The sequence below is a fragment of the Triturus cristatus genome, chromosome 2_1 (assembly GCF_964204655.1).
Source record: "Triturus cristatus chromosome 2_1, aTriCri1.1, whole genome shotgun sequence".
NCBI lineage: Eukaryota > Metazoa > Chordata > Amphibia > Caudata > Salamandridae > Triturus > Triturus cristatus.
Window position 1 is genome coordinate 762,951,415 of NC_140581.1, and position 23,295 is coordinate 762,974,709.

A 23,295-nucleotide genomic window follows, 5' to 3' on the forward strand; every position below is an offset into this window, starting at 1 on the left:
TCAGTGTAAGATTACAATCCTTGTACATTATTTGAACCAAGATATATCACATGCCTCGTTAATTATTTAATAATAAATTTAAAAAATCGAAATTTATGGAAGAAGCTATTTCATTTGGAGCTAGTTTCCAGGCTTCTTGTCCTGTCATTTTCATGGAAATTCATAGTCCATTTAATGGTATTTTTCAGGAGATTCCATTGCTCACGGGGAATTCAGATGAAAGTGAAAAATATTTTTTTCGTTACAGATGTGCCAGTGAAAGCTGTTCGCTTGATGAGTCTGGAAAAATTAAAGCCTTGGTGAGCATTTATTTTTATGGTTCCGCATTTCTGTTTCCAAGCAATTCTAATGTAGCAGTAGTTCGATGTCAAAGTGCTTGCTTTCTGAAATGAGAAAGATGGATATTTGCTCATAAAGTTTCATTTTTAAACATGCATTTATTGGGCTTAAGACTGGACTTTGGAAGCCTCTGGTTCCCAAGTCTAAGGTTGTCGGTGTCAATCCGAACCTCTGTGACTCATCAGTTATATATTTGTAACGTTCACAAATTAGCTGCATAATAAAAGCTACAATATATTTATATATCAATGGAGAGAGGAACGTCATTTGTAGGATGCTCAGCCCTCTAATATACCGCCTTTCAGCTTGGCATCTCCTTTCATCCTTTATTGCTTCTCCCCCTCCACTTTGCCCCATTACCCTTTTCTCCCCATTCACTTGTTTGGCCCCATCTACTCCCTTGCCCTCTGCACGTTTGTTGCCTTAAACTCTGGCCACCCAATCCAGTCTCTGCACAATCAAGTCTCTCAACCCTCGACCTCACCCTTCTTTTCACCACCGCTAACTCACTCACTCCATCCACTCTCTTCCTCATCTGCTGTCTTGGTCAGCATGCCCTATTTATCCACTCTGACACCCCATATTCACCCAGACAACCCCATATAGCTCACATTCTCATCCACTCTCACACTAACCACTAAACGGCGTGAAGATTTCTACTTTTGGACTTAGCCTCTTTTTGGAAGGTGAAAATTTCCAGCCGGACGAAGCTGCAGGGTGTAGCCAATGTGAGGGTTCAAGATGTGTGTCAGTTTCCAGTCTTCAACGTGTGGAAATGAGCCTTTTTAGGGGCCCACCAGTGCAGGGGTTCACCCTTATCTGTCCACGGGTCTTTAGACCAACAAAATAGAGATTGGCACGGACACTCATGAGTGAGACCACGTCCATACAACACCCTCAAGTGTTCCAGGAGGCAGTGGCTTGAATACACAGACCATGGTGCTTATATACTGTGTTTTCTGCACTGGTAAGCATGTCATTACAAATAGAAGGTTCAAGCATACACAGGAATAGTTACAGCCAGACATGGGCAGATGAGTAATCACTTAGTCAGCAAAGTGGGAGGGGGAACAGAACTGCTTACATCAGTAGGATATGATAGTTACATTCTCAAACAGGTGCATTCTAGCAGCTACAGGCCTTTCGGAGTTAACTAAAGCTGATGACTCAAGCAGAATGGAAAGGCAGGCAACAGTGAAGACGGCAGAATCACAAGGCTAACAAAATGGATGCTGCAAACAAGATGGCTTCAGCTCATGCTAACAGCAGTTATTTTCAATTACCACTTTTCGATTTCCACAGACGGCGCTTTTAGCATTAGCTGAAGACATCTCTATGATTTGGAAGGAGCATGAAAGTTATCACGAATATCAATTAACATCAACTTTCTTATTTCTTGGTTACTAGTCGGGCATTTACATTCTTAACATTTCGTTTAGCTGGTATACATGAGGTACAGGTAGAAGCACAAAGGGAACAGAACATCGGGCCACATTGGGTACATAATCAGCAGGTAAAAAGGATCGCAATAGATATACATAGGGCTGATAATAGTTTCCAGCCCCAGACAGTAAACATAGTCCATAGCCTTCCAGTCAAAGTCCATGTTCCTGAATCTTGATAGATTTCAGTGGCTATATTGTGCAGCTTAGAAATTGCTTCAAAAACTGAAGGGGCGTGGTCAGGGATATAGACACAGCAGCTACTTCAGATGATGCGGCATGCTCCACCACGGTCCACAAGGACAACGTCGAGGACCATCTGGTTTTGGAGCGCCACAATCCTCGCAATGTGCAGTTCTTCCATGATATTCCCAAGGGCCATAGCTTTCTGATTGGATACAGCCTCTACAACATGTGTCATGTGTCTGATCTTTCTGCTGTTTAAGGCCGCACCAACGAAGAACAGTCCCAAATTAAAGTCAACATATTGCTGCAGTGCAGTATCAGTCTGATCCACCTCATCATGATTTATTGTCCTCTTAGATCGACTCTTAGAAATGTCATTATACAGTTTATAGTCTTTGTGGTAGGGTGCAGGTGCCAAAAACACAGGTGGTAGCAAAAAGGACACGTAACAGCTTCCAGACCACCCAATAGGTAGGTGGTAATACCCTATACTTCCACAAATAAAATAGGTGTTGTGTGATGACAAACAACTGCTATTGTTTATTCCAGTAATGTTCAGAGTTCTAGTGCAGTCACTTTTTCCCACAGGGATGCTACCAATACTGTTCACATAAAGGTCTTCTCAAGCTCTAGTAACAGCAATAGCAGGAGGTCCATTACCCTTGACAGTTCGAGTGTTTGGGAAAACATAGCGCATGGAGGAATTTCCTCAGTGATACTCCTCCATTTCCCACTTAGTTCCTGTAGCTTGCGGATCTCCTTCCTCATCAGGATAGCAGACTTTATTTAGCTGAACATTGAGTCTTCCTACACCAGCATCAGTGATATTAGCAATTTGAGAAGCCCATAACAGTGCGAACCAGGCTCTGCAGGAGCCATTGTGTAAAAACGGCAAAGGAATGAAAAGCATTCCTCCCTTTTTTTGATGAGCTGGCATCATTCCACACACCAAACAGTTTGTGATGTTTGTAGCATTGTGGGTGTGGTGCAACATTTGAATGAACGTATTGTTGAGGAAGGACATCCTGTGCTGCTGCTCATGATAGGGAAGAGTGAATTAGTGGTGCTCAATGGGGACAGGAGTAGTAGCAGTCAATAGATTTCGAGCAGGAGTTACTCCCTCTACAACCCATGTGATTGTAGCAATCAGAACAATAATTTAAGTGAGTCCAATAATAAACATACTGGGCCCGATTCACAGAACTAACTTAAGACAAAATCCTAAACTTACTACCATTTTGGTGTTCACAGAAGGCACTTACTCATTTCGGTATTCACAGAAGGCACTTACTCATTTCGGTATTCACAGAAGTTAGGAGTCCTAACTTTAGGACTCCTAAATGCCTTCTGTGAATACCAAAAGTCTTAAAGTTAGGATTTTTCTCACTCCTAAACTGAGAAAAATCCTAACTTTAAGACTTTCGGTATTCACAGAAGGCATTTAGGAGTCCTAAAGTTAGGACTCCTAACTTCTGTGAATACCGAAATGATTAAGTGCCTTCTGTGAATACCGAAATGAGTAAGTGTCTTCTGTGAATACCAAAAGGTTAGTAAGTTTATGATTTTGTCTTAAGTCAGTTCTGTGAATCGGGCCCAGTCTTTCGATCCCAAAGTCTTGCAGCAGTTGATTTCTCCTCCGTAGGCATGTTCATCTTGACGTAGAAAAAAAGAAAAGATAGTGCCCTAAGGTCCTGGGCAGACGTTGGTTTCTTCGCTGAGGTTGAGACGAGTAGCCACTAAGAGAATACCCCCCTTTGTAACTCAGTCTTTCACTAACCCAGGACAGTGGCTCAAACAGTCTTTTTCAGCAACGACGTATCTCTCTTCCGGGCTCGCAGCTGATATTGCAACGTACCAGGGGTCTTGTGGTCCGGGAAGACTTTCGCAGGTTCTTCAGGTGACGTGGATTGTCCTTTCTCTGTGTCCAGGATGTCGCGATGATCTGCCAACACAGCTGGGCTCACTAGGTCATGCGGAACCCTCCGACAGTGCGTTGCATGGACCCAGTTCTTACAGTTGGTCACTCGCAGTCCAGACCTGGTAGCCAAAAGCACTTGTTCCGGTCCACGCCACCACAGTGCTAGGGAGCTGGCTCTCTGGAAGGACTTTGTCACCACGTAATCTCCAGGCCGTAGATCTTGGCCCTCACCCTGCGACCTGTCTGGAAGCGTTTCCCGAACCTGTTGATAAATAGAAGACCAACTGTCAGTCAACTTAGACAAATAGTCGTTCATCAATACATAAGGTACATCATGTATAGGGCAGGGCTTAGGAATCCCCCAAATATACATTGGCCTCCCAGAAACCACCTCATACAGTGTGAGGCCAGATTGTGTATGTGGTATCGATCTAATGGATAGCAATGCCAAGGGCAGTGCATCAGGCCATTTCAGAGATGTGGAAGCTTGTATTTTGGCCAACTTAAGTTTGAGGGTAGAATTGTATCGTTCCACTAGCCCTGCTGATTGTCGGTGAAAAGCAGCATGGAACTTCTGCTTGATTCCCAATCCTTTCATGAGGTAACCAACAACTTGCCCAATGAAATGGGGTCCATTGTCATTCCACAAACTCGGCAAATGCCAAATCGTGGGATAAACTCCTTTAGGACCACCTTAGCTGTATTATCTTTCGTAGCATTTGCCTCTATCCATTTACTGAAGGCACATACCACCACTAAGACATATTTTAGATTATTGCAGCGTTCAAGCTGGATATAATCCATTTGCAGAACCTCAAAAGGTGCAGTTGGTATTGCAAACCCTCCTGTTGGAGTTCGTGTTCCCTTTCCAGGATTATACTGGAGATAAATCAGACAAGATTGTACTATCTTTTTAGCTGTGCCGGCAATATCTGGATGATCCCAAACTTGTATACGTAGCTTTGCTATTGAGGATGCTTCAACCTGTGCGGGACCAAGTGCCATGTGAATCATGGGATGTAAATAGGCTGCGGGTAATTTCCACTTCGTCATGTCTTTATTCCTCCATCAGCCCTCATCATCCAATGTTCCCTCCTTAGACCATTGGTCAAATTCTTCAGCAGAGGCAGATCGTTGCATGTCTAGCACCTCTTGTCTGGCATCATGCCAATGTTCAGCCTGTGACTTGACCACATACATAGATGTAGTACTTTGCTGCATTGCCGTCTCACGGGCTGTGTGAGCCGCAAAGGCATTGCCTTGCCCTATTTTATCAGTCACTTTCTTATGTGCGCTACACTTAACAATTGCTACTTTCTTGGGATATGTCAAGGCAGTAAGGAGATTATGTACTAATTCCCCATGCACTATTTGTGTACCATGTGAAGTAAGAAAGCCTCTTTCCTTCCAGAGTTGCCCAAAATCGTGAGCCACTCCAAAAGCATATCGGCTATCGGTGTAGATGTTAACAAACAGATCTGTGCTAACCTCACATGCTCTTGTTAGTGCTATCAACTCAGCTGCCTGAGCTGACTTCTGTGGGATGCGAGCTGTCTCAACTACTGTCTGAAGTGTTGTAATTGCATATGCAGCAGATGTCGTGCCATCGGGCAACTTCAAGCAGGACCCGTCAACCCACAATTCCCCATCAAAACTAGAAAGGGGCGTATCTTGTAGGTCAACACGACCCTTTGTTTGTTCTTCAGTAAGGGATATACAATCATGTGACTCTTGTGACTGGGACTGAGTAGCTGGAAATGGCAATAGTGTAGCAGGATTCAAAGTCGAACATCTTTTCAGAGTGATATGAGGGGCCAAAAGTGTCAATTCATATCCTGTCAAGCGAGCACTAGTCAAATGTTGTGTTTTCGTTTGATTTAAAAGGGCGTCAACTGAATGGGGCACTAGCACAAGCAATCTATGTGACAAGACTATTCCCTCACTTTGACATATGGACACAGCTGTCGCCGCTACCGCTCGAAAAAACCCCGGCAACGCACGAGCGACTGGATCAAGGACAGCTGAGAAATATGCACAAGGGCGCTGCTTATCACCATGTATCTGGGTTAAAACCGAGAGAGCGCAACCGTCCCTCTCGTGTACATAGAGTGTGAAGGCCTTAGTGTAGTCTGGAGTTCCTAATACTGGTGCAGAACAAAGAGCTTGACGTAACTGTTGAAAAGCATTCTGGCATTCAGTAGTCCATGGGAGGGGCATCGGTGTGTCTTTAGTCAAAAGGGCCAACAACGGTTTAACAATGTAAGAAAAGCTAGGGATCCACTGCCTACCGAAAGAAGTAAGACCAATCAGTGCACGAACATCCTTCTGAGTACGGGGCACAAACATGTCTAAAATAGCTTGAATGCGGTCTGGTGTGAGTGCACGTCCCTCCTTAGACAGGAGGTGACCTAAGTAGGTACATAATAATCAATGTGGAGGGAAAGAGAAGCTGTGATCCATTCGGCTTCCAATGGTTAGTACAACAATCAAAGAGGGGGGAGAAGGGACCACTTGTCCTGTATAACCAGGGTCTTTTTTACTTTGTGCAGGAACCGTCATTAAAAACCCTCATATAACGGCTGTCAGGATGAATTGGTATCGAGAAGAAAGCATTCTTTAAATCGATCACACTGAATGTAGTTGCAGTAGGAGGAACCATAGTAAGAAGTGTTGTGATGTCAGAGACTACTGAATATTAGGGCACTACTATCTTGTTGACCTCTCTCAAGTCAATAATAAATCTATAAACTTTAGTATCAGTGTCTTTTTTTTAAATGGGAAGAATAGGGCTATTACAGATATTGTAAGGAACTTCTTCCACAACCCCCACTCTGATCAAATCCTGAACAGTATGTATCAATGCGTCTTCACCTTCTTGAGAGATTTTATACTGGGGCAATCGGGCAACGAAGCACCTTCCTTCACTTGAATATGTACTGGTGGGATAACCATTTAACCCACATCGGTGTCTGATGTAGCCCACAAGGTACTAGGTAGCGATGCCAAAGCAATATTCTCTTTAATAAGACAAGACCTCTCAACCATTGGATAGTTGTTGTTTAAAATGACACGCACACCTTCTGGGAAACAACGTATTGTAACACGAAAATGTTTAAGCATATCGATACCCATGATGTTATCCGGCGTGTTAGGGGAAAGCAGAAATGGACATGTTGCAGTGAATTTATCAAGACTAAATGCAAGTGGTTGTGACAGTGGTCTAAGGGAAGGTGTCCAATTGAATCCTATTGATGTTATCGTTGTGCCATACAGGGGAGCCCTAGGAACCAATTGCTTAGACAGAGCGCTACGAGTAGCTCCTATATCAACCAGAAAGCGATCAGTAGAACTCAAGACGTTTGCTTCGACATAGGGACCCTTCTGATCTACTGGGACCTCAACCGGTTCCTTACCCCATCCTAGGCATTCCTATGCATAATCAGAATCCTTAGGACCATCAGTTGCATAATCAGACATTTGTTATAGGTTTCACATATCAAAGGTATTAAAAGAATTAGGATTGTGTTCAACTGCCTCAATTCTGGTACGATTATCCATGCCTCCCCTTTTTCCTGTGTTCCCCGGGCGGCCTCTCATACTTCCTCTACCCCTCTGATACTGCTGACCTTGCAAATGGGGACACTCAGAATGCCAGTGTCCAATCTCTTTACAATCCGCACACTGATCAGAAGACAAAATTGCTCGAAGGCAAAGGGGATACACCAGGGCGATACATCACACGTCCATCTCTACCACCGCCTCTAAATGAGGAACTATAGACTTGAGCCAACATAATTTTCGTTTTTAAATCTTTAACCTTTTTATCCTCCTTGCCTTTTGCTTTCATTTCCTAACGCTCATAATACTGGGTCATAGTCAAGAGAGAGACAGGGCAACATGTTAGCGACAAATTTGTAGACGAACAGATGCTTACCTGTGTTCTCTGTCAACAACTGCCTACTAAAGTCATGGAATGTCTCTCCAAATCTTGTAAAAAATCAGAAACTGACTCATCCAATTTCTGCTTACAAGACACTAATGTAGTCCAATCTATTTTCTTAGGGGGTATAAGAGTTTTCAACTTAGTTACAATGGCTTTGGGAAGATCAAATATCACCTGTTCCGGTTTCTGCGCAGGCTCTCAGCATCTATTTCCTCTAAATGCACCCAAGTATCACCATAAGCTACATTATAATCTACCTTCCGAATTGATCTCCACATATCAGGGGGTAAAATAAGTCCAAATAACATGTCAATATCAGGCAACGTCATAGTGCAGGAGCTAATAGCTCCTTATACTTCTTCATAAAAAGCGGCTGGATTTTTGCGCAGATCAGGCAAAGCAGCTTTTAGCGCCATAACATCTGCTCTACTCCAATTATAAATAAAATATCCATTCGCATTATCTGAAGTGTTATCGTCACGTGTTCCCGCTCCCTTTGGAGGAACATACAAAGGCGCAGCTTCATGCAACGGCTTCACAGTAACTACAATATCACCAGTGTCTTTATCTGTCCCTGTAGCTCCTTCTTGTCGCCCTGGGTTCTGAACTGTTTGTTCAGCCGTAGCTTTACCAAGCTGCCTTTTTCTCTTCTCGCAGACGGAATGTGTCAACGTGCAATTTAACCACTCGCCTAATTAGATCGGACACCTGTGAAGAAAGAAAGGTGCCATCACTTAACTGTTTATATTCCAAATTTATATCAGAGGGCTCTAGAGCACCAGAATGTTTTCTAAAGCTGAGTATTACTTCCCAAGTAAACGTCTCTACACAATATAACTGCTCAAAATCTGTGCATTGCTGAACCATTGCTAGAATTGCTGGCGCGGAGGCACTCCCACAAGCTGCTTTACGGGCAGCGGATCTAAGAGTGGCCTTGCGTCCAGTATTTAAAGTAGAGCGAGTTGTCCGCCCGACTTCCTAATCTTCATCTTTTTCTTCTGAAGAAAAATGCATCTCATCAGAACCTTCATTCTCAGGGGCACTAGGGAATTTATACGGCGGCGGAGATCTGTCTAACAAAATGGAATCATCTTGAGGTTTATTAAGTATGGGATAAATGGGGCGCCTAACAGGGTACAGGCCAGTTACCTCTAAATTACGCTCCCTATCTTCTTTCTCTTTTAGTTCCTTCATCTCTTTATTTTTCAATTCCAATGCTTTTTCATAAATTGATTTGCGCTGTTCTTTTTCTGCAATAGCTTCTTCTGTCCTCACTCTCTCATTCACTTCTTTCTCCCACATTCGTACACAATAAACATATCTTGTTGACTCTTTCATTTAAACAGACACTGCTCAACATACTGAATCTTTTTAAAATCAAATGACCCATTTACTGGCCATCGTAGATTAGGATCTTTTATCGTATATTTGTTCCTCAGTGCACTTTATATTATGGAAGAAATACCATATTTAATATACATAAACCTATTAGGTGTCCCCTCTAGGGGAGCTGGCTGACTACTTTCTAGATCCATATTGGCACCTCCAAGACACCAACACATTCTACAAAGTGTGCTAGGAGCAGGCATGCCAAAAATATTATAATCAAATATAATATTATAGTCAAATAGTATTTATCCCAAATATATCAAAAGAAGAGAAAAATCTCCTCATTACCTGCCTTCGTTTATTGCAATAAACAAACAAACAAAACCAGAATTTTGGACTAGCAAATCCAAAACAAGAGTGTCGCTTCAGCGACCTTACCAAACCAAAGTCTCCAACCTCCACCTGCCAAACTCTGGGTCGACCTAATGGTCACTGCAATACTTACGCCAAAAGAGATCTCAGTTGGGACCGGCCACCACCTGGAGGGTTAGATTGGTAAAACCGGAAAAGCACTTCGGTCTGCAAAGACAAAGGGTCTCCTCGTGCAAGGTACCACCTCAGTAAAATTCCTGTCCTCCGTCAAGACCACTCCTTCGGATGGCCGTTTCTCCGATGAGCCCCACGAGTCGGCCGCCAAACTGTGGAAATTAGCCTTTTTGGGGGCCCACTGGTGCAGGGGTTCACCCTTATCTGTCCACGGGTCCTTAGACCAACAAAATAGAGATTGGTACAGAAGCTGGAATATCAAATAACAAGTTTATTCACTCATGAGTGAGACCACGTCCATACAACACCCTCAAGTGTTCCAGGTGGTAGTGGCTTGAATACACAGACCATGGTGCTTATACACAGTTTTTTCTGCACTGGTAAGCATGTAGTTACAAATAGAAGGTACAAGCATACACAGGAATAGTTCCAGCCAGACAAGGGCAGATGAGTAATCACTTAGTCAGCAAAGTGGGAGGGGGAGCAGAACTGCTTACATCAGTAGGATATGATAGACAGTTACATTCTCAAACAGGTGCATTCTAGCAGCTACAGGCCTTTCTGAGCTCATACATTGCTTGAGCTTAGAATAGAAGGAGTTAACTAAAGCTGATGACTCAAGCAGAATAGAAAGGCAGGCAACAGTTAAGACAGCAGAATCACAAGGCTAACAACATGGATGCCGCAAACAAGATGGCTTCAGCTCATGCTAACAGCAATTATTTTCGATTTACACTTTTCAATTTCCACAAACTCACATCCAGTCTCCTATGCCCTTCATTCCCCAGATATTGCTAGTATTCTACCTAAACCTCACAATCCAAATCTGTAAACATAAAAAATAAATGAGCTGGTTTTTTTTTTCATACGCTAAAAAGACGAGACAGTAAGACAAATTACCTTTTATATTAAGGAACAACTAGGACTCTTCATAAAGGTAGTGTACACCTTTTAGTACATTACATGTGTAAGTGTAGTGCTTTTGATTATTCACCATTTATGAGTGTAAAGTTACTCCAAAGTTACTCCACCCTCTGAAACTGGGTCACATTTAAGAGTGCAATTTACTGCAGCCAGAAAGGAACAGTAGGAAGTCCAGTACCACTGTGAGAAATTAGGTCATTGTTTGAGGGGAGTGTTAACCCTACTCAAGCAACAACCACACTCCTTGTCAGGGTGAACTACAAAAAGTTATTGAATTAACTTTAGCCTAACCCTCTGGTAGCTTGGCACAAAGCAGTCAGGCTTAACACAGAGGCAATGTGTAAAGTAATTATGCAGTACTTAAACAGTAATAAAGTAAAAAGATCAGGCTGGGTCCATGTGCAGATTCAAGATAGTAAGAGTCTTTTGTGTCCCAGAGGTTCTGATCGGGAGACCAGCCAACTAGCCCTTCTGATGGATACATCTGCCAGTGGATTCCTCACCTTGTGAATATCCCCTGCGCCAGCATTCCACGGAACTTTTCTTCCCCAGCATTCCACGTCGACGTGGGCGACGTCACAATACATCGGCTCCGCACGCGACTCCGTACGACGTCATCGGAGCCATAAGAAGCCCACGTCGGCGTGGTGACGTCAGTTCCCTTTTTTCCGCGCCGTCGACGCGCAACGGTTTTTTCCCAGTGCTCTCTAGATACTTTGTAATCTAGTGGTGTATTCTTGTTAAAATCGGAATGTCTTCGACGAGGAAGTCGGGCTTTAAGCCCTGTAGGGAGTGCGGAGGCCTGATGTCCATGACGGATCCGCATCAGAATTGTTTATGGTGTCTCTCTTCTGATCATGATGTGGATGAGTGCGGGTGCTGTAGGAGCATGAATCCTAAAGCACTGAAGGAGAGGAAGACCAAACTCTTCATGAAGAAGATCGGTGAGGAGAAGAGAGGGAGGAAAAAGGAGAAGTCCAGGCGGGAGTCTTCGACTTCGAGGTCGTCGAAGTCGAAGAAGCACCATAAGAAGAGGAAGCATTCTTCTCGGCGTCGGTCCTCGAAGTCTAAGAGGTCGAGGTCGGCTTCGCCTCGTCGACGTCAGAGCAAGATCTTGTCTCCTTCGCCTTCTCCGGATAAGTCTTCGAAGTCTCCCTCTCCGAAGCGGACTCCGGCTCGTTCCCCGACGCCGTCTCCGGCGCCGTCCAAGGCTTCGACTCCTGGTCGGGTGGAATCTGATGTGGAGCAGGAGCAGGAAGAGTCTGTCCCGGTGCCTGATGACTCCGTGGTTCCGGTGGAGGATTCGGAGGAGCCGACGCCGGTGGCTCCACAGGAGGATACAGGGGCAGTTCCTTATCCCCAGTTCCCGGCTCCAGGTACGGATCCTTCGGGATTTCTGAATGCCATGTATGGCATTTTTCAGAGAGCATCCTTCCCATCCGGAGCACCAGCAGGTCCCGTGGGTCCGATGGCGTTTTCTCTGGGAGTGCCGCAGCAATATGCTCAGGCTCCTTTTATGCCTTTTATGCCGATGGCGCCTTCTTGGCAGTTTCCGGCGCCGGTTGGGAATCCGGCTCGACCTCGGATGGATGGTCAATCTTCGGAGCCTTCTTTGACGCCGAGGCCGACTCCTTCGACGCCGCATCCGGCGCCGCCGACTCCACCTGTAGCGCCTCCGACGCCGATGCCTTTGGCTCCACCGACGCCGCGTACGACGTCGACGACGCCGGCTCCCCGGAATCGATCGAGGCGTGAAGCCCAAAGGGTTTTGGAGGAGGAAAGATTTCGTGCTGAGGTGGAAGAAGGTGAGGTCGACTCTTCTTCGGACGAGTTTGGAGGTATAGAGGTGGCAAGTGGTTTGGATACCACCCCGGAGTGGGAGCATGCTTCTGCAAGGTCTTCTCCACCACAGGAATTGGCGCCCTACCATGTTGTGATCAAGAAGGCCGCGGAGTTGTTAGATCTGCAGCTGCCCTCTGTGGAATACAAGTCCAATCTGCTCACAGAGGTGTTGCACTCCCCGACGTCGGCTTCTGAGCCTTTGCTACCTTTCAATGAGGCTCTCTTGGAACCAGTATTGGAGGTGTGGAAGAAGCCTCTGTCAGCTCCAGCAGTTTGCAGGCAGGTGGCAAGGAGATACAGGGTTGCGCCAGGAGACCCGGATTTTTTATCCACGCATCCTTCTCCGGAGAGCCTAGTGGTGCAGGCTTCATGTTCTAAACATGCTTCGGGTGCTTTCCCCCAATCTCCTGCTGATAGGGAGTCGAAGAAAGTTGATCAGGCGGCCAAAAAGTCTTTCTCCTCAGGAAGTATGGCATTGAAGTCATCAAATGCTACGTGCTTGCTGGGGCGTTATGTTCATGCCCTGATGGACTCTATAAAGACTCTGGCCCCTAAGTTACCTGAGGGGGATAAGTCGTCCTTCATGGAGGTTGTGGCGGACACTCAGGCAGCTGCCAGGCAGGTGATCCAGTCTGGGCTGGATACGGCGGACTCTGTGGCGAGAATTATGGGGTCGTCCATTGCCGCAAGGAGACAAGCTTGGCTCCGTTCCTCAGGGTTTTCTGCGGATGTCCAGGCCACGCTGGTGGATCTGCCCTTTGATGGACAAAAGTTGTTTGGGGAGAAGGCAGATTCTGCTCTTCAACGTTTTAAGGACAGTAGGTTAACGGCGAAGTCCTTGGGTCTGCAGGTTCCTGTGAGAGGTTCAACTTTCCGTAAGGCTAGGGGATTCGGAAGGTCATCCTTTCGCTCCTTCCGACAGCCACAACAACAGCAGCAACAACAGCAGCAAAATCCCCTCTATCGCTCCTATAGAGGGAAGCAAAGGGGTCGGAGAGGTTCTGGTCGTAACCCCTCTTCTTCCTCCTCCTCCTCTGCTCCAAATGAGGCTTCAGGGAAGCAGCCCTAGATCCCCCATCCCGGATCATGTAAGACCTGTGGGGGGTCGGGTGTCCTACTTTCTACGGGGTTGGAAATCTGTTACAACCGACCTTTGGGTTTTGAACCTCGTAGAGACTGGGTACGCCCTTCCCTTTCGGGAGTTTCCTCCCCCTTACCCTCCTTGCCAAGGTTATTGCTCGGAGGACCACCTGCTTCTCCTGCAGAAAGAAGTTCTGGCCTTGTTTCAGAAGGGCGCAATAGAGGTGGTTCCGGAGCAGGAAAGGGGTCAGGGATGCTACTCCCGGTATTTCCTGATCCCCAAGAAGGACGGCAGATTGCGTCCGATTCTGGACCTCAGAATCTTGAATTTTTACCTGAAACAGGAGAAGTTCAAGATGCTGACCCTTGCGCAGGTTCTTCAAGCGTTGCAGCAAGGAGACTGGATGGTGTCGCTCGACTTGCAGGACGCGTACTTCCATGTCCCAATCCTGAAGTCGCACAGGAAGTATCTCCGTTTTACGGTTGGGTCGCAACATTATCAGTTTGCGGTCCTCCCGTTTGGTCTTACTACTGCACCTCGAGTCTTCACAAAGGTGATGGCAGTGGTGGCTGCTCATCTCAGGAGGTCGGGGATTCCGGTTTTCCCCTACCTGGACGACTGGCTTCTGAAGGCAGAGTCCCCGGAGATGGTGCAGCGTCATCTGCAGGTGACAACTCAGCTGTTATTCGACTTGGGTTTTTCGATCAATGTGCCCAAGTCTCACCTGGTGCCCTCTCAACGCAACCTGTTTATAGGGGCAGTACTGGACACTACTGTGTGTCGGGCATTCCCTCCTCCTCAAAGGATTCTCGACATTCAGGAGATGGTCCCTTTATTCCACAGTGGAGCGGTTGTTCCAGTTCTGAAGGTCCTTCGCCTGCTCGGTCTGTTCGCTTCCTGCATTCTGTTGGTCAACCATGCACGCTGGCACATGAGGGCGCTCCAGTGGTGCCTCCGCAAGCAGTGGTATCAGCACAACGGGGATCTCGGGGAGTCGATCAAGATCTCCGGAGAAGCTGCAGCGGATCTGTCTTGGTGGAGCGTGGAGGGCAATCTGTCCCAAGGAAAGCCTTTCCATCTACCTCCATCGGTGGCCACAGTGATAACGGATGCCTCCACCCTAGGGTGGGGAGCTCATCTGGGGGATCTGGAGATCAAGGGTCTTTGGTCTCCAGAGGAAAGGTTGTTTCATATCAACCTTCTGGAGTTGCGGGCGATTCGTTTGGCACTCAAGGCCTTTCTCCCTTCCCTTCGCGGTCGGTCAGTTCAAGTTCTGACGGACAACACGACCGCGATGTGGTATATAAACAAACAGGGAGGAGTAGGGTCTCTTTGTCTCTGCAGAGAGGCCCTGCGGCTGTGGTCCTGGGCTCAGGACCATCAGATTTGTCTGATGGCAAATCATCTGGCCGGGGTGCTGAATGTGCGTGCGGACAGTCTCAGTCGGCAGTTCTCCGCCGACCACGAGTGGAGGCTCCATCCGGAGGTGGTTCGTCACGTCTTTCGGACGTGGGGGACTCCTCGGGTGGACCTGTTTGCCACCCGAGAGAACGCGCACTGCCCGTCATTCTGCAGTCTCCAGTTTCCGATGCAGGGGGCGTTGGGGGACGCGTTTCAGTTGAGTTGGGGTTCACGACTCCTTTACGCGTTTCCTCCCATACCCTTGATTCCTCGGGTTCTGAGGAAAATTCGCCAAGACCGGGCCCAAGTCATTTTGGTCGCCCCGGACTGGCCAAGAAGGGTGTGGTACACAGATCTTCTCCACCTCTCCTCGTGCCCTCCGCTCCGTCTCCCTCTGAGGGCAGACCTCCTCTCGCAGTCGGAGGGGCAGGTTCTTCACCCCCACCTCCAGAGCTTACACCTTCATGCCTGGAGATTGAACGGGGCAACCTGAGTTCCTTCTCTCTCCCACCTGATGTGGTGGACGTTATTTTATCGGCCAGGCGACACTCCACCAAGTCCATATACTCCTACAGGTGGTCTAAGTTTGTAAAGTGGTGTGGAGAGAGATCCATTGACCCTTTAAAGGCTCATCTTTCTGATGTGCTTCAGTTTGCTCTTTCCTTGGCTCAGCAGGGCTGTGCTGTGGCCACGGTCAAGGGCTACCTTTCGGCCTTATCGGCATTTCTGTGCCTTCCAGATCAACCTTCGTTATTTAAATCTCCGGTTGTTCTGAGGTTCATCAAGGGCCTTACAAACATGTTTCCTCCTACTCCATTTGTAATGCCTCAGTGGGACCTTAATCTTGTCTTAACCTTTTTAATGGGGTCCCCATTTGAGCCTCTTCATAATTGTCCTTTGAGGCTGTTGTCCTTTAAGGTGGTTTTTCTTGTAGCCATAACCTCGGCAAGGAGGGTAAGTGAGCTTCAAGCTCTTAGTTCCAAACCTCCTTTTCTTACCTTACATGCTGAAAGGATGGTTCTCAGGACCAGGGCTGCTTTCCTGCCAAAAGTTGTTACTCCTTTCCATTTGGGGCAGTCTATTACCCTCCCTGTTTTTTATCCACCCCCTCATCCTTCTAAAGAGGAGGAAAGACTCCATCGCCTTGACCCGAAGAGGGCTATGAGTTTTTATTTGGACAGGACCAAGGACTTTCGTGTTGATGACCAGCTTTTTATTGGCTACGTTGGTCGTTCTAAAGGTAAAGCGGTGCACAAGCGCACGCTGTCAAGATGGATAATACTGACCATCAAGATCTGCTACGCCTTGGCTGGTAAGACTCCTCCTGAGGGTATTCGTGCTCACTCTACTAGAGCTAAGTCTTCAACATCTGCTCTGGCCCGGGGTGTTCCCGTGGCAGATATTTGTAAGGCCGCGACTTGGGCCTCCCTCCATACTTTCGCAAAGCATTATTGCTTGGACTCTGAGATGAGGAGGGAGGGCCACTTCGCGCGCTCTGTCTTGCAGGACTTTCTGGTATAGAAAGGTGGACACCCTCCTCCGGGAGTGGGGACTGCTGTGGGAATCTATTCACAAGGTGAGGAATCCACTGGCAGATGTATCCATCAGAAGAACAAGTTACTTACCTTCGGTAACGATTTTTCTGGTGGATACAGTATCTGCCTGTGGATTCCTCACCAACCCACCCGCCTCCCCGTTGTCCACCTTTTGTATACCATGAAATTAGTCTTGTTTGAAATGCTTATATTTTCTCTTGTACATTTGTAGGTAATGCTTGTTTGATTAGCATTCCCTTGTTTTGTATGCTATGTATATGTATTGGTTTTCTATATACTGTGTATACTTGGGTTTGTCGTTGGTTCACCTGTTCGCCTCGAAGGCACGGAAAAAATGGGTGGAACTGACGTCACCACGCCGACGTGGGCTTCTTATGGCTCCGATGACGTCGTACGGAGTCGCGTGCGGAGCCGATGTATTGTGACGTCGCCCACGTCGACGTGGAATGCTGGGGAAGAAAAGTTCCGTGGAATGCTGGCGCAGGGGATATTCACAAGGTGAGGAATCCACAGGCAGATACTGTATCCACCAGAAAAATCGTTACCGAAGGTAAGTAACTTGTTCTTTAGTCACTCTGAAAGTCCTGGTGTCAAGCAGAAAATTGCATCAAACAGCAGGGCTGTTCTCTGAGGGAACAATGCAGGCATCAGGTAGCAGGGCAGTCCTTTTGTTGCAGCAGGGCAGTACTCACAAGTATACAGCAGACCATGGCAACAGGGCGGTCCTCTGAGTGTCCTCCACAGGTCCAGAAGTGAACTGAAGAGTGGGTCTGAGGGTCCTAGGTTTTATACCTGGTGCCAGCTTTGAAGTGGAAGATGCTTCTAGAATTCCCCTACTCCACCACGCAGAAGTGTCTGGAATTCCTATCCTCCCTGCCTCTGCCTCAGGATGTGTGTAGTTCTTTGTGTGTGTGTACGGCAGTGTTTTTGGAGTGTACGTGGGCTGTGCACAGATCTGCCCCCTGTCCAGCTAGGACGGCCCATCCCAGTACTCCTATTTTGTGGTTGTCTGGGAGGAATATACAAAGCCAGCTGCCAACTACACCTAGTCATGTGACCCAGGAAACAGGCTGCAGTCACCAAATGGGTAGGACAAGAAAATCTCAACATTATAAAAGTGGCATTTTCAGAATTGTGACTTAAAATCTGATTTTACCATTAAATACTATTTCAATTTAAAAAAAATTAGGGACTAAACAGGATATTTCTACCTGCTTTCAAACAAAATGTATCACTTATTAAATGTAATAAGGAACCCAATTTTATACTATGGGAAAGATAGGCCTCACAGTAGCGAAAAACGAATTTGGGAATTTTTCAGTAGCTGGGCGTGCAATACTCAAAAGTACATGTCTACATGTTTAAATACAATGCACCCAATGGCCTGTTTAAGTTTTACCATAAAGGTGACTTATATGTATTAAAAAGGAAGTTTTAGACTTGGCAAAAATGTTTTTCCTGCCAAGTCGAATTGGAAGTTTAAAACTGCGCACAGGCTGCAATGGCAGGCCTGAGACATGTTTTAAGAAGCTACTTAAGTGGGTAGCACGATAATTACTAGCATTTAATTTACTGGCCTTGGGTATATGGTATACCACTTTACTAAGGACTTAACAGTAAATTAATTATGCCAATCAAGTTTAGGCGAATTTCCAATGTTTTAGGGAGTGAGCACAGGCACTTTAAAACTGGTTAGTCCTAAGGCCAACAAAAACAAATTCAGAAAAACAGGAGAGCAGAGGCCAAAACTTTGGGGGGAAGACCTCCCTTAGGCTGACAGGTCTAACAACCACACATGTGCAACCTCAGATATTTACTGTGCATTAAAATTAGTAAAATATATGTATAGTGTTAATTTAAATCCATTAGTTTATTACATTTAATGAAGCTTATCAATTTGTTACATTTATTTTTAAATTGAAAAATTGTATTAAAATATTATATCATAAAATAATATTTAATTTTAATTGTGTTTACATTTTTTTTGTGAAACTATTTTTATTAACAGTAATTGTGCACCTTTTGTAGTACAGGCTTCATTATGAAGACACAGTTTGCAATCATATCGTTTAAGTTGTAACATTCGTAATATTACTATTTTGTAGTTATACGCCATCTTTACACATATCGCATGTAGCATCGTAGAGCTTTTCCCATTCTCTGTTCTCGCCATCCTTTACAGTTTAGTGATGCCCCTATTCTATTCGCTTAGGTCGGACTCTGAGTCCGACAGAGGGGGTTCGCATATATGCCCCTTGAATGTGTTCCATTTTCCCCAAATCCGCTACCATCTCCGGGGGCAGCCCCTATTACTACATACTACCTTTTCCGCAATCATGGTGCCATCTAGGTCACGACACCACCACGCGTGGGAGGGGGTTGACTGCGCCCGCCAGTGTCGTGCAATATTCCTCTTTGCTAATGCTAGTCCCATGGCCACCCAGGTTTGGTCGGCGTGGTTAAGATCGGTAGCGTCCCATACATTCAGTAAACACATCCGCAGCTCAGGGGGGACATCATGACCGGGACCATGACTAGGGAGACCGTTGCCATAACCTCCCCCCAGTATCTAGTGATGTCAGGGCAGTCCCATATGGTATGATAGAAGGTACCCTGGAGGCCGCATCCTCGTAGGCAAAGCGGGGTATCCGCCCTCCCTATTTTATGAAGTGTGGATCTAGTGTAGTATATCCGGTGTAGTATTTTAAGCTGCACCAACTTTAGTTTGGATGGGATTGCCACCTCCCGCGGGGACGCTAGTGCCTCCTGCTACTCGTGCTCGTCCATGTCCCCTACTTCTGCCTCCCATTTCTTTTTAAGGAGCTCTGTGGGGTCTTTTTGATGGTTCACCAGTTTACGATATGTCAAAGATATAGCTTTCTTGGCTAGGTGGTCTGTGAGCAAACGATCCTCAAGTGGGGAGGATTCAGGTAGGGTGGTCCCCTTAGGTATGACTTTCCTTAATGCATGCTGTATTTGCAGAAATTTGAAACATTCCGTTTGTTCCATCTGATATTCTGTCTGCAACTGCTCAAACGGAATCACCTCCCCCCGCTTCCAGAGGTCCCCGACCCTGGAGATGCCTATTAGGTCCCACCCCACAAACTCTTTACTTAGGTGCATCATGTCTATCTTGGTTGTATACATTACTCACACAGATGCCCCCTAAACATCGCCACCACACACTTCCGGGTTAGCGGCTTATGGTGCACGCATCCGACGAACAGCGGTTAAGTAAGTGGGAACTTCTATTTCTTTCTAAGTTTAAATATCTGTAACCCTCTTGGGTACGAGATGCCGGATACCATTTGGTAATAGCTCTGTTCTTTTCCCTTGACTTTTCAGCACGTTCAACTTGCAATAACTTACCCGTGTTTGACATTCTTAAGCGGTCAGAGTCGTTTGGAGGTGAGCCCTCCCATCACATTGATATTAAGATTACCACTCCCATTGGTGGATTGGGGATTAGTGGATATTACGCAGACGCTCACTCTGTTGCGTTCACGAGGCTTCGGTGGCCCTTCACAATGCACCCTTTTCCATGCTTTCATATTTCTGGACATGAATCAGAACATTTGTTTACATATTCTCAAGCGCAAGAGTTTTGTTTTAAATTACCGATCGTTTTTGTTTCATCACCCAATATGCAATTGGCTGGCATAAGAACTTGATGTTAAAGCTTTAACAATGTTATGTGTGGAATATGGTACATGCTTTTCATATTAGACTTGTTTTTATCTTCGAGATGACATTTGTACATGAATTATACATATATACATATATACTTTTGCAGCATTCCCCTGATGAAGGTTTTGATACCGAAATGCATTGGGACACCATGACGTTGGTTTGAAAACACTAATTCTTTTTCGGAATAAGAAAATAAAGAAGAGTTGTGACTTCTGCTTCATAGTCATTTCTGAAGTTGTGTTTGAAGAACATTGACACGCGTCATGCAATTATGAACTTATCGTTGATATTGCCATCTTCATGAGTTTCACTTTGGATGACTATGTTGTTCATATTTGACACTGTTTTTCATTTGACACTGGTACTAAGTGTTTTGTTCACGTTATTATATGTAATGTTTCTGCATTAATAACCTGATGTATTGTTTACTCTTCAGAACCTAGCCACATTTAAAATTTGCACCGTATAGGGCTGGTGTATAGTGCGCCTTTGTTCAAACTGCTGTTTGAAAATTTTGTGGTATCATATTTTATAGCCTGTTCGGGGGTTGAACAGGTCACACAAAGGCAGCACCCTTGATAATTGAAAGACTCACTTTTATACTTATCCTTTCTTAAAATCACGTAATCTCTTGATAGAATTAGGAGTGCAGGTTGCCAATCCCCTCATTCTTATCTTGGGGGAGACCCATAGTGGCATCTGCTGAGTCATAACCCCTTCCCAACCCAGCCCGCGCTGCGCCGTGTACCATACATGCACGGTGTGTGCTGTGGGGCCCGTTAGCTTATTTTTCAGGGATTTATCGTACAAGGCTCGGAGAACTCCCTTCACCCCCATCATGTGCCTATCCATTCGTAGAGCCGGGTCGTCCTGCGGTGCATGTAGCCATTGATTGATTACAGTGAGGCCCAATAGTATAGACGTCTGTTGGGCAGGGCGATTCCACCATCATACCAACTCCGCACCAGTTTAGAGAGAGCTATGCGGTGAGGCTTACCATCCCACAGCAGACAGCCCACCTCCGCCTCCACTGATTTAAAGTAGGAATCTGGGATCAGTATGGGCGTGTTTTGTAGTACATAAAGGAATCGAGGGAGGGCCATCCTTTTGAACAAGGCTGCTCTCCCTAGCAACGTCAGCGGAAGGGAATGCCAGTGTTTGACATCGCTTTGTAGCCTTCTAAGGGGCGGAAGTAGGTTGCGTTAAAAAAATAGTGCTGGATCAGGTGTGATGTTAATGCCGAGGTATTTGAAACCATCCTCCGCCCCCGATATCGTCACTCCTCTGGGCAGCTGTGGTGTGGGTCCATGTAGGACGTAAAGTACTGATTTCGCCCAGTTGATCAAGTAACCGGATAGTCTACCATAAGATTCACAAATGTCTAGTGGGCTACTGATAGACCGCTTCGGTCGCGTCAGGTATACCAAGATATCATCTGTGTATAGCGAGATATGGTTGTCCCAGCCCTCCATCCACTTTAAGCCTGTTATAACTGGATCCTGCCTTATCCATGCCACCAACGGTTCCAGCACCAGGGCAAACAGCAGTGGGGAGAGAGGGCACCCTTGTCTAGTTCCCCGTCCCAGCGCAAAGTCCCCTGATAGACGTCCGTTCACCGCCACCTGCGCCAGAGGTTCTTTATACAGCAAACGCACCCATGCACAAAATTAGGGGCCAAAACCAAAACGCATAAGCACTGCAAAGAGGAAGGACCACTCCACTCGGTCAAATGCCATACTAGCATCCAGTGATATAATAAATGCATCTTCATGAATGTAGGGCCCACCGGCCAGTTTGCTGTGTAATCGTCTAATATTCATTGCCGTGTTTCGCCCTGGCATAAAGCCTGATTGGTCAGGGTGCATGAGTGCCCGTAAATTAGGCTGTATACGGGTCGCTAACACCTTTGCTGTCTCCTGCTTGTACAACTCCACCGGAATCCCGTTCGGCCCCAATGCTTTCCCTGACTGGAGGCCTCTAACGGCCAGGGCGATCTCTTCTTTGGAGAGATCCGCCTCTAATGTACGCGCGTCTTCCGCAGTCAGTCGTGGAAGTTGTATGTCCTGTAGGGATGCTAGGTTGTCCTCGACGGTAGTCGTTACAACAGAATTGTATACTTTTTCATAGTGATGTGCAAAGGCTCTCACTATGTCGTCAGGATTTGTCACAACCTCTCCAGTGGTCAGACGTATCCACGCCACCCAGCGGTTGGCTTTCTCTTTTTTGTCTAGCCACGCTAGTAATTTGCCCGCTTTGTCCCCCATCTCATATACTGTATGTTGCGTTTTTGTAAGACGTATCCGGGCTGCCTCCCATAAATGGTTTCTGTATGCTTGTTTAGCGAGGTTTAGTGTATGTGTGTTCGCATCGGTGGGGTCTCTGGTGTGTTCTTTTTCTGCCCTGGTCACTGCCTCCTCGAGCTCCACCACATGGTGTGCCGAGTCACGCTTTTGGGCTGTAATTGCTGCAATGGCCTGTCCGCGCAGCACCATTTTATAGGCCTCCCAGAGGACAATGGGTGAGGAAACCGACTGTATGTTTTCCTGAAAGTAATGTTTCGTAGTTTTATGTAGGGCCTTTCGCACTCCAGGGACCTTAATATGCCCAGGGTGTATCGGGAAAGTGCGCCTCCTTCCTAATAGACATGAGGAATAAGTTAGCAACATTGGCGAGTGATCAGATATACCCCTGGGGAGGTGTTTAATCTCCTGTAATTTCTCGATGCAAGCCGGGGAGGTAAGGAAGTAGTCTATACGCGAGAGACTGTTGTGCGCGCTAGAGTGATGTGTGTATTGACGTTCTACGGGGTGTCGCATGCGCCAGCTATCCAGCAATCCCATTGCGTCTATGAAGTCACGTAAGGGCGATGAAACTACACTCCGCCCTCTCGGGGGTGCCTGTCCCACTCATCGTCCAATGTGGTATTGAAGTCGCCCCCTAGTATCAGTTCTCCAGGGGGTAAGCCCAGCAGGAAACTCCCCAGAGCCGGGAAAGCAAGTGAATGCAATGTCGGGGGGATGTATACCGTGACAAAATTGAAGTTGCGCCCCTCCCATTGCCCGCCCATCGCAGCAAAGCGTCCCTGGTCGTCTGTCCAC

The 23,295-nt window shown here is 46.4% G+C and overlaps 1 protein-coding gene across 2 annotated transcripts in view; it reads left to right on the forward strand.

The window, feature by feature from the left end:
- The window catches only part of CCDC192 (coiled-coil domain containing 192), a 1,307,223-nt gene that overhangs the window by 206,520 nt on the left and 1,077,408 nt on the right, over positions 1-23,295 (forward strand). For both annotated transcript variants that reach the window (XM_085632706.1, XM_085632707.1), the window contains exon 2: positions 248-299. In XM_085632706.1, the coding sequence (XP_085488832.1) occupies positions 248-299 (52 nt within the window). The remainder of the gene's footprint in view (positions 1-247; positions 300-23,295) is intronic.